The sequence below is a fragment of the Pinus tabuliformis genome, chromosome 2_1 (genome assembly GCF_031772625.1).
Source record: "Pinus tabuliformis cultivar Carrire ecotype Pingquan chromosome 2_1, CPIR1, whole genome shotgun sequence".
Taxonomy (NCBI): Eukaryota; Viridiplantae; Streptophyta; class Pinopsida; order Pinales; family Pinaceae; genus Pinus; species Pinus tabuliformis.
This window is the reverse complement of record NC_142299.1, coordinates 823,308,968-823,319,948: the sequence shown is the minus strand read 5'-3', so window position 1 is coordinate 823,319,948 and position 10,981 is coordinate 823,308,968. Positions and strand designations below refer to the sequence as shown.

The following is a 10,981-nucleotide window of genomic DNA, read 5'->3' as shown; positions in this document are numbered from 1 at the left end:
GCAACTTGTCTTCAAAAACTGACTCAACCTTCTAGAAATAAAAAATATTCACTTATCTCTCCAAATACAAAATACTTATAACTCCAAAATGACAAAATATACTCCTTATTTCTCCATTACAAATAAATGATTTTATCCACTCCTTATTTCTCCTAAAAAAATCACTCATTTAAAAATATACCCTCTCTTTTTTTCAAAAAGAAACACTTTATCTAATTTTATGACCATTTCAAAGTCAATCATAACCCTCACACAGATCACACATAAAAAATTGAAAAAATAAAAAACCTCTTTAAACCAAATCAAAATAATCTAGTTTCTCTGCGAAATCCTTCAGAATTCGAGTCTGGAATTTAACTATACATAAACTATGGCCAATACAGTAAACTATGACCAATACAAATGCGATTTTCTACAATTCCTTGAAAAAACCACTGAAGCAGTGCATTATCGTCCAGATTTGGTCTCTTTTTAAGTGTTGGAGCTTTCCAAAGAAGAAGCTTCTGTTCATGCTAGGACAAATAGGTGATCTGAAACTTGGCACAAGCTTGCTCGAGCATAGTAAAATTGGATCATGTCTCTTTCAACTCAGTCGATGGATCTTATTCTCTGGCAACTCCACTTTCTTCCTTCGACTTTCCCACTTTTTCAAGCAATGGCCACATCTTGATGCCAAACAGACCTCTTCACAACCTCTAAAACTCAAATTCTGCAAGACAATTCAATTGTAGAAATTTGTTCTACAACCCATTGCACCTTCCATTCTCAATTTCGGTATAAATCCCTTTTTGTGTGCAATTTGATTCACTGTAGGTGCACTTTATTATCTTGGTGCAAATTAAGTGATTCTAAGTGTGCTTTTTCTCAAGGTAGATTAACTTCCTTTGCATGCACTTTGATGGTGTCTCCAACAGGGAACTTGTACATAGAATGAAATATATTGGTTTTTTTTTTGCTTGTAAATTCCAAAAGCCCCTCGACTTTGGCCGAGCAAAAGGAGGGGACGTATTGTGCGGGTTTATAAAACTATGAAGCAATGTAGAAATCAGTGTTAGCCTCTACCCCAAGCATGAAGGAATCCAACAACAAAGACTAGCACGCCTCTGATGAGACTCCGGGCATTTTCAGGCTAACATGAACTCTTCACAAACCCAAAATGCGCTAAACCTCGATGGTCTGGAGTTCAAATCTCGAAACAATTTAAGTAAAATAACGATAAAACGACTTAGCATTCAGGAGAGCTTTGAAACTGAAGAACTGAGCCATTGTGAGATCAATAGTTCGAGTCCAACAAAGCTAAAAATGAAACTTAAAAAATTACTTACTTGTAGGCAGCACAGCACAGAGCCCCTCTATGAGAAGCAAAGAAGATCTTGCACCATGATAGCTTTGCAGGATCGTGGTCAGAGGTCGTGAAAGATGAGGCCTTTTTGTTGGTGCCGATGCTGGGTAATACTCATGTTGGAGCCATGGTTGGATCCTCGCTAGCAGCGTTTCAGAAGTACCTGTCATCGAACAATGAAGATGAGGCCTCGTGGCCTACCATGGACGTGTATTCTTGTGACGAGTTTTGAATGTATGAGTTCAAGATGCTAACTTTGCTAATAACAGAGTGGTCAGAGTAATCCAACACCAACACACCTTCAAAGCTAAAACATCTTTTGATGCTTCAACTCCACGTGCTTGCACACACAACAACCAGACACTTAGCAACCACCACAAATGGCTCCATGAATCACAATACTCTCAACTTCAATGTGATTTTCTTTTTCCGAGAAAGTCTCCAGCGTAATCAGATATCATGTCTTCACAAAATTACAACAATTCTCCTTCGTATTCTTCATTATCACCTCAAAGTACTGCGCTGTCAGAATGGCTGAGATTAATGGGAAGAGACGCTATAGAAGAATGAGGAGTGATGCTTGGCATTCATCACAATACATACATGTTCACAGGACCGTTCACAATGCTCTACAGGTCCAGCAAAGTCTTATGCACGCATAATGGCTCTCACAGCCCCAATACCCAATCAACGAAGTCTGAACAATTGATGATGACAGAACATATCGACCGACGACTTTTATCTATTTATTTTTTCACTACCACTTTAAAGCATTGATTTCTTGATGCTTCAGCAATTGATCGATTGGTATTTAATCCTCCGAAGACAGATTCGGATTTCTAAGACATCTAATAGCGATGGAAAAGTAGGTTCCTCGAAGGGGACACTTGCCTCTGGTTCTAAATTCAGTGAATGCTTTTCTCGGCCACGCTTTTAACGCTTGCATTGAGCTGGTGGATCTCAACAGGTCAAAGGTCAACTCACAGTTTCAGATTCCTCCCATATCTACCTTGGTCCTCCACGAGGATTAAACCCAGAGGTTCTAGCTCTGATACCACATGAAGAAGAATCACAAAGCCATATAACCATATGCACAACAAATTAACCCACAAAAATTAAATTGGCGGAAAAGGAAGAGAACCATCATGTGGTCTCTCATGCTCATGTAATTTACACTACTCAAATAATTTAATAATACATTTAAATACATGAGTAAGTGGTCTTAAGATAGTGCGTCTATCTTAGACTCACTTGGTTGAGACAATTTCTCAACTTACACACTAATTTAGGAGAGCTAGTTGGAGAGAATCTCCCATCCAAACTGACTCCTTAGTTTGAGGAATTCTCATTATTTTATTTATTTAATTTAATAATTGGATTTATTATTGATTTTTAAGAGAGTGAGGCTACTTTTTTATGTCTATATTCCTATGAGTAGTCTCGACATGGTGTCTATATGCCTATGATTAGTCTAGTTATGGTGTCTATATGCCTATGAGTTGTTTAGGCATGGTAGAAAGTATATTAATAGTTTTTATAGAAAATATCAAAAACATTATGCTTGATTATGGCAGCTATGAAACTTATATTATATGTTATTATTATAATTAATTTGGCTTCCTTAGTGGTAGTTTTTTTTGGGATGGTTAATTGAAAGTCTCTTCAACATACAAAAAGACTATATGAAGTTGTTTTATTCTTATCTTTTTGTCTAATAAAATTAAATATAAAATAAGTATAGCTTGAATGTATCTAATTGTTAAGAACATATGTTTCATGTTTAAAAATTATAATTGAAAAACTAAAAAAAATGACCATGTGTTTATTCTTCAAAAATTATAGTTGGAAAACTAAAAAGAATGAAATTAATTAATGAAAATAAGACTAAAAAAAACTTAACGACAAAAATTAAAGATTAAAAACTTAAAGACAAGATAAATACATTACTTAAAAAATAATAATAAAAAAGCTAAAAAAAACTCTGGTAGCTCACATAGCAAGCTCATATTATGAAAAATTATGTGAGCGGTAAAAAGACCCATATTTATTATCCAAACTAATTAACACATAGAAAGTGGTGGTTAAGGTTATAATAGTAGAAATAAGAATCCACACCAAACCTAATAATAATAATAATTATTATTATTATTATTATTATAAGTAAAAAACAAAATAAACCTATTCTTCAGTTAAATCACTAATATATATTTAAATCACTAACATATATTAATATAATATTTTAGTAGTTATTTTAAAATATTTTAATTATATTAAAATAAAATCAGTTAAATCACTCATATATATTAATATAACATTTTAGTAGTTATTTTAAAATATTTTAATTATATTAAGATAAAATCATATATATTATTTATTCGACTAATTAACGTTTTTATATATTAATTTATTTTATCCAAATCAATACTAATATAATTTACATAATTTTACCCAAAATCTGATATTTTTAAAAATGATAAAATTAATTCATTTAATCTATTAAAATAAATATTTGAAAAAATTAATTCATTTAATCTATTAAAATAAACGTTTGAAAAATTTTTAACATCTTGAATCCATTTAAAAAATTTTAACATCTTGAATCCATTTATATACTCCATTTATATACTGAAATTATATTTTAAACATTAAAAATCACAATATTAATCTAGAGTGTTTCTAAATTCCTTATGGACTAACTCTTAATTTTAACTAGATACCCTACCTAAAATAAATAAATAAATTATTTTTAAAAATAAAAATAATATATTATATATTTAAATAATTCATATGGTCTCCATGTTCATAATCACGGTTTTAAAATTTATAATAATTTTGAATTACCTTACCCTCTCGTGACCCATTTACTTAAACCTGTTATAAAAATTGGACCACTTCAACCTATCAAAAAAACGACCATAATCAAACCATTACTTATAATTAATTCAAATGGTGTTAGGTTGATGGGAAGAGCTAACCAGCCTGTCATAGGGCATTAAATGTCTGGTTATATGCATACTGGATAACCCGATAACACATCTCCACGTTGACAAGATAAATAAAAAATAATAACGTGTGTTATCGTGTTATCAAATATACATATAACCATATAACCAAGCATTTAATGCCCTATAACAAACTAATTAGCTTTTACCTTATATTAATAACTACTTTATTAAAACTTATAATAATTTTGAATTTTCCTGCGTAGTAAAACCGTTATAAAACTTGGACCCATCAACATAAACCTGTTATAAAAATTGGACCACGTCAACGCATTAAAGAAACCCTTATAATTAAACCATTTTTAACCTTTCTTATTTCACTCTATTTATACTCCCGTAGTCCCAGAGTATTTTTTTATTTATAAAAATTGGACCACGTCAACGCATTAAAGAAACCCTTATAATTAAACCATTATTAACCTTTCTTATTTCACTCTATTTATACTCCCGTAGTCCCAGAGTGTTTTTTGATCACTCTTTGTTCACGGAGGAGCTAGGTATTTGTCTTGAATTAGCGAAGATTTGGTTAGGTTAACTTCGACATCCAAGATGAGGAAAGCCGAATCGTCTTCGATTCCCAGGAGATTGAGGGCTGCAGTGTTGGAGTCGAAGTCGTATTTGTTTCAGAGAAGCCTTTCTATGACAACTGAGAGCTCTTCTAATTATCACGACGACATCTTGGCTCCAGCCAGATTAAGTTGTGCAGATGTCGCCCCACCTAGAATGAGTTCTGTGGATGTAGTTCCCGGGAGGAGGAGCTCTACTGATATACCCACACCACCAAGGCTAAGCTTCTCTGAGTATCAAGCCCATATTTCTTCAGGAGCGATGAACGATATAGTGGGTGACAGAGCTTCCTTTTCTAGTGAAGCAGAGGGAGCAGAAAGAGGTGAAACGTACACTGAGATAAAATTTAGATGTGTCGCGGAAATGCATAAAAATGGCGGCCATATATTTTCCCTAGCAGCCTCCGACGGGATTGTGTACACCGGCTCTGAATGCAACATGATCAGATCATGGAAATATAGCGGTGAAAATGTTGTTGAAGGCGGCCGCCTCCATTCTTGGAGCGGAATGGTGAGAGCAATTCTAGTTACAGAGGACAAGCTTTTCAGCGCACACGCAGACCACAAAATCCGCGTGTGGCGCCGCTCTGGTTCGAGTCATGGGGATGGCCACAAACGACTAGCCACAATACCCACGCTGCTGGATTCCATACATCGCTGGATGAAGCCGAAACGCGACGTTTTGGGATGTGGGTCAGGCCGTACTGAAAACCCTAAGTCCCTGAAGCATATGGGCGCGATATGCTGTCTGGCTTACAACAATAATTTCTTGTATTCAGGCTCCTCAGATATGACTGTTAAGGTATGGCGAGTCTCGGACCTCAAGTGCGTCGAGACGATTCATGCTCATGATGACATTGTGAACGCCATTGCTGTGGGGCCAGATGGGTTGATCTTCACTGGGTCGGATGACTGCACAGTGAAAATATGGAGAAAAAATTTGGGACCCTCATCGCATGTTCTGTTAACAACCCTACACGGGAAAACCAAACACAGGAACTCAAATTTAATCTCGAATTCGCCTGTGAAAACCCTCGCTCTGAACTCGAATGGATCTTCTCTGTACACAGGATCCTCGATTGGTGAAATTATTTGGTGGGAAAAAGTGGGATACTCGTCCGGCCAAATGCGCCAAGCCGGTGTCCTCAGCGGCCATGTACGTGCTGTACTGTGCCTCGCAACATTGGGTGGTAATTATAACCTGTTAATCAGTGGATCCGTGGATGCAACAATTCGTATTTGGAGCAGGGGAGTGTTGGACTCTGATAAGCATATTTGTTCGGCTGTTATAAAGGCTCACAGCGGCCCTGTCAAATGTATTGCTGCCAGTGTCGAGGAAGAAAATAGGGTTTCACTTTTCAGTGGAAGCCTGGATGGATCGGTCAAGATGTGGCGCATTGGGGTAAGACACAGGCGATCAAGGCCGGCATCACTATACCATGCACAGCAGAACTGAGTTCCTACTTTCCAGCCCATGTTCCGTCTTTAGTTGTCTTCTTTGTCTCCTAGCTCTATAATTTAGCCAGGCTTGTGCGTAGATATGTCAAGGTTAGCCTCACGTTAACGACGTCTGTTACATTTTTCATGCAACTATATGGTTACAATCTTAAGTTTTCTTTCATGCAATTATATGGTTACAGTTTGACGTTTTTTTTCATCCAATGACATCGTTACAGTTTTAGGTTTTCTTTTATGCAATTAAATGGTTACAGTTTTACGCTTTTATAGAACTTGTTTATGTGTATATACGCCCATCATCAACACTACTATTTCTGGTTGATATGAGAAACTATAATGTTAATATGCAGTAGTTAAATTTTGATATTTTGTAGAAGCTTGTTTTATATATTTAAAGTCCAATATAGGAGTCCAGAGGCACTGTTCAAATCTATGTCTGCTGGCTATGATAAACTATAAAATTTCGTAAATATGAGAAACTACGTTGTTAATATCCCAAATTTTTCATTCAGTTCCTTATAAAGTCTACTGTTTAGAGAAATTATATATAGTTTGTTTATATCTGTATAGTCCAGCCCTTCATTTAGTTTTGCAATGGAGTTTGTTTTCATGAAATTTTATGCATATGTTGGACTTAATTTATTAAATCGTTTCAATTTTATTATTATTATTAAGGGAAGGCATAAATAGAAAAGAAACTTGTATGAAGGTTGGTTTTTCAATGTCCTAATTTTAGATACATTATTTCTTTGTCATGATGCAAACTTGTTATCTAATTATTGGATTTGTTATCTAATTATTGGATTTCTTTTGAATTCCTTAGATGCATCAAAATTTTCTTGTTCAGTCTCTAACCCCTCTAGAAGAACTTCCACCACCATGATAGTTTTAACCTACAAGTACACGTCTATGGAAAGTAATTTTTTTGCAAAGTAATTTTGGTCTTACGTATCCTGTTATTTCTACTTGAATTTCACATCATGGATAAATACACTTTCTATTTGAACTTCTTGCTCCACTTGGTGGATTTTTAATGTAAATTTCTAGAGGTATACTAGTTGCATAAGTACCAACAGAATGTTCAAGATTGGTCCTTTGGTGTGAGAAAGGGTGGAACCCACTACCACCCTTGGAACAAGAGTGACTACAGATTCGAAGAATGATGTAAAACAACATTGGGAGAATAAACTAGACATTGAGGAGAATAGATTAGAGACTTGGGTAAGCTACATCCAAAAAGATTAACACTAACTTACCCCTATAATAAGAGGAAAGGTGACAAAAAGGTCACACCTAACCAAAAAGGTCTTAGAAAGAATGCAATTTTATTGCCCTTTTCACATTAATACAAATAGCATGAACAAGGCAACCAAGAGCTTTGAGGGAATTAGGATGGTAGAAAAAAGCAGGGTCCTAGAAGGAGTGAAACTTAATTTCCCTTTTTACATTAAGACAAATATTGCCCTTTTCACATTAAGACAAATATTGCCCTTTTCACATTAATACAAATAGCATGAGCAAGGCAACCAAGAGCTTTGTGGGAATTAGGATGGTAGAAAAAAGCCCGGGGAGGGAAACAGCTACATTTCCATGTTCAGAAGTATCCTCCTTAGAGCTGACCAAAAGGAGAAATATAAGATTAAAATTAACAATTATAATTGGAGGGAAGATTAAGACAAGGAAAAAAAAGTGACAAGAAAGGATATCAAGTCACTACACTGGGTTTCTAAGGGAGTGAAGCTTAGATGCTTCTCTAATTATAACACAAATAGGTAAGACAAGCCAACCAAAAGCTAAGTGAAAATTGGAAAGACTGACATTCAAGTCCTTAGATACAACAATTAAATGCTTATGCTCAAAGATGAGCTCAAATTGGAAAGACTAGCATTCAAGTCCTTAGATACAACAATTAAATGCCTATGCCCAAAGATGAGCTCACTTATAAAGGTGACCAAAAGAAAAAAGTGTTGAAACCGTAATTTCACCTGCGTGTATTTATTGCATTGTTGTTCCAGCAAAACCGTCTGTCTCATCCCGCACCGCTTTCACGCATAAGCTGTATTTGTCAGAGGGCCTCCGATCACCCTGACCAAACGACACACGTCCACTGTACGATTCTAAAACCACCAATCTCCTAGCCGGTAAACTTCGTTTGGTTCGTGCGACTTAAGCAAGCGATATACGTCCGATTAAATCAACGTACCAGGATCATTTTCAACCTGCCTGAACTTTTTCTTTTGACCGCCGGTAAAATATAAATGAAATTAAATGTGTTCGTAGCATGGTTGGTAAACGTTTTTAATTTTTATTGTTTTTTATTATTGGAAAAAAGCCGAGCTTTTCTATTATAAAAATAAAAGAGCTACAAACAGATGAGTTAACATCCAGCAGTTAGAAAACTGCCTGAAACTGAGAGGTAGAAAACCGTCCATCCCCATGCTGTCATCTAAAATGACTGAGATACAAAACAAAAAACACCAAGTTCAAAATGAAACTCGGCCTGAACACAGCCGCATCAAAAAATAACAGAGGCTGTCAAGAACCACTGGGCCTCCATTAAGGAAAACGACCCGCGACATAAACAGGAAAACCATAGTATTTATCCGGAGCTTCTCCAATACAGGAGCTGTAATGAAATAGTTTGAATGATCATATAACAAAACCGCCAAAAACAATATAAAGACACAATTGTTTCTGACGCCTTCCCAGCTTGATGCACAAAAACATTAAGTATAAGGGGCCAAATCCGTCTCACGAATCTGGTCCTGAAACTGTTCCTTTATCCTCCACGAACCCACAGCCTGTTGTAAACCTGTCTTAGAATATTCGTCTGCTTCAACATTCCTGTCCCTGTATATGTGATCAAGAGAGAAAACAGTGAAAGATGATTTTAGATTTTGAATTTCTTCTAGCAGAGGCATCAATAAATAATTCCTGCATCTAAATTTCCCATTGACCCAATTTACAACATTTGATGAATCTCCAAAAATCTGAACTGTGAGGACTTGTCTATGAATGAGCCAGCAGAGGAGCAGTTTTAAAGCTGATAATTCGGCAAAGTTGTTAGTGCCCGTCCCGAGCCCCACTGAGGCTTTTAGAGAGTGAGTAGAGCTAAGGTGAATAATAATTCCTGCCCCAGTAATATTGTTTTGAGTTGCCCCGTCGAAAAAGGCCCAGGGGATGCCATCTTTGATCTGAATTTCTGCCCTCTGGTGTGAGGCTGAAGGGGTCTCTGGTTCGGGGATGCTGGATAAGATAGTTGTGCTCTGGATTTCTATTGCTTCCGCTGGGGTTGTTTTTTCTTTGAATATGCTGCGGTTTCGGGCTATCCAAATGCCCCAACAGAGGATAGGTGGAAGATTCCTCAGGTTCTTCTCTGGGTGATTGGACCACCAACCTTCCCATGCTGCATTGAGATCAGCGCCTTCCCATCTGGCATTGATATGCAGTAGCCTTTTCATTTCGTCCCATACTTGATTTGTGAAGGAACATTCCACGAATAAATGATTAATGGATTCTGAAGCTACCTTACATAAAGCACATCGGCTCGGTCCCTCCTTATAACGAGCTAACAGGACATCCCAAGTAGGTATCTTCTTTTTAAGCGCACACCATAGGAAAATTCTGGCTTTTTTGGGGCATTTCAGCTTGAAAAGGGGTTTGGCCCACCAAATGGGGGGATCCCAGCCCTTTTTGTTCATCAGGAAGTTATAGCCAGCCTTTGGGGAGTATAAACCTGTCTCCGCATGTGCCCACACAAGAGAATCAGGGCGGTCCTTTATTCTGACACTTGTTCGCTTAAGCTCATGGATGAAACTCTGCCACTCATTTCTCCATAAGTTGTCAATACCGAGATCCTCTACAGATTTCCATTCCTGACCCCAAATGGACTGTAGCTCCATGTTTGCTATCTGGCTTAAACTGAGGATCCCCTTGAATCTAGATGTGCAAGGAGACCCGGGGAAAGAGCAAAAAGGTCACTGCATCCTACCCACGGATCCCTGCCTATCCGAATGCTTTCTCCATTCCCCACTTGCCAAGCAAGACCTTGTTCTATAATGAATAAGGCCTCTGAGGTAGCCTTCCAGACTACCGAGCAGTTTCTTCCTTTTTTGTTTGGGCTCCGAATCCAATCTTCAAGAGGAACTGGGTCAATATACTTCCTTTTTACCACTCTGGTCCACAGGTTTTCTGCTTCTATGATTCTCCATCCTGATTTTGCTGCCAGGGACTGACTAAATTCGACAAGTTGTTTAATGCCCCATCCCCCCCAGTCCTTTGGTCTAGCTATCTTGTCCCAAGCTACCCATGGAAGGACTGTGTCTTCTTTTGCACCCGACCACAGGAATCTGCTACATATTTGCTTAATTTTATGAAGAACACCTTTTGGGATCCAGGTCAGAGCAGCCCAAAAGACCGGGATGGCCTGAAGGACAGAGTTAATCAGTGTTAATCTGCCAGCCCTTGATAACCATTTGAAGCTCCAATGGGATATCCTTTGCTCAATTTTTGCCACCAGCCAGTTCCAATCCTGCTTTCTGTATGAAGAAGGTTTTAGCCAGAACCCCAGGTACTTGAATGGCTGATCCATACTGCATGTTTCAAAGGGCAAA

General features: G+C 37.1%; 1 protein-coding gene across 1 annotated transcript; it reads right to left on the bottom strand.

Moving 5' to 3' along the window:
* Positions 1-9,094: 9,094 nt before the first annotated feature.
* Positions 9,095-10,270, bottom strand: LOC149203181 (uncharacterized). The gene has a single exon (XM_089401788.1). The coding sequence runs from the start codon at positions 10,268-10,270 to the stop codon at positions 9,095-9,097; it is 1,176 nt and encodes a 391-aa protein (XP_089257914.1).
* Between the last annotated feature and the right edge of the window lie 711 nt (positions 10,271-10,981).

Bases quoted from the DNA above. Each gene is read 5' to 3' on its own strand.
- LOC149203181 (XM_089401788.1), bottom strand. From the start codon at position 10,270: ATGGAGCTACAGTCCATTTGGGGTCAGGAATGGAAATCTGTAGAGGAT.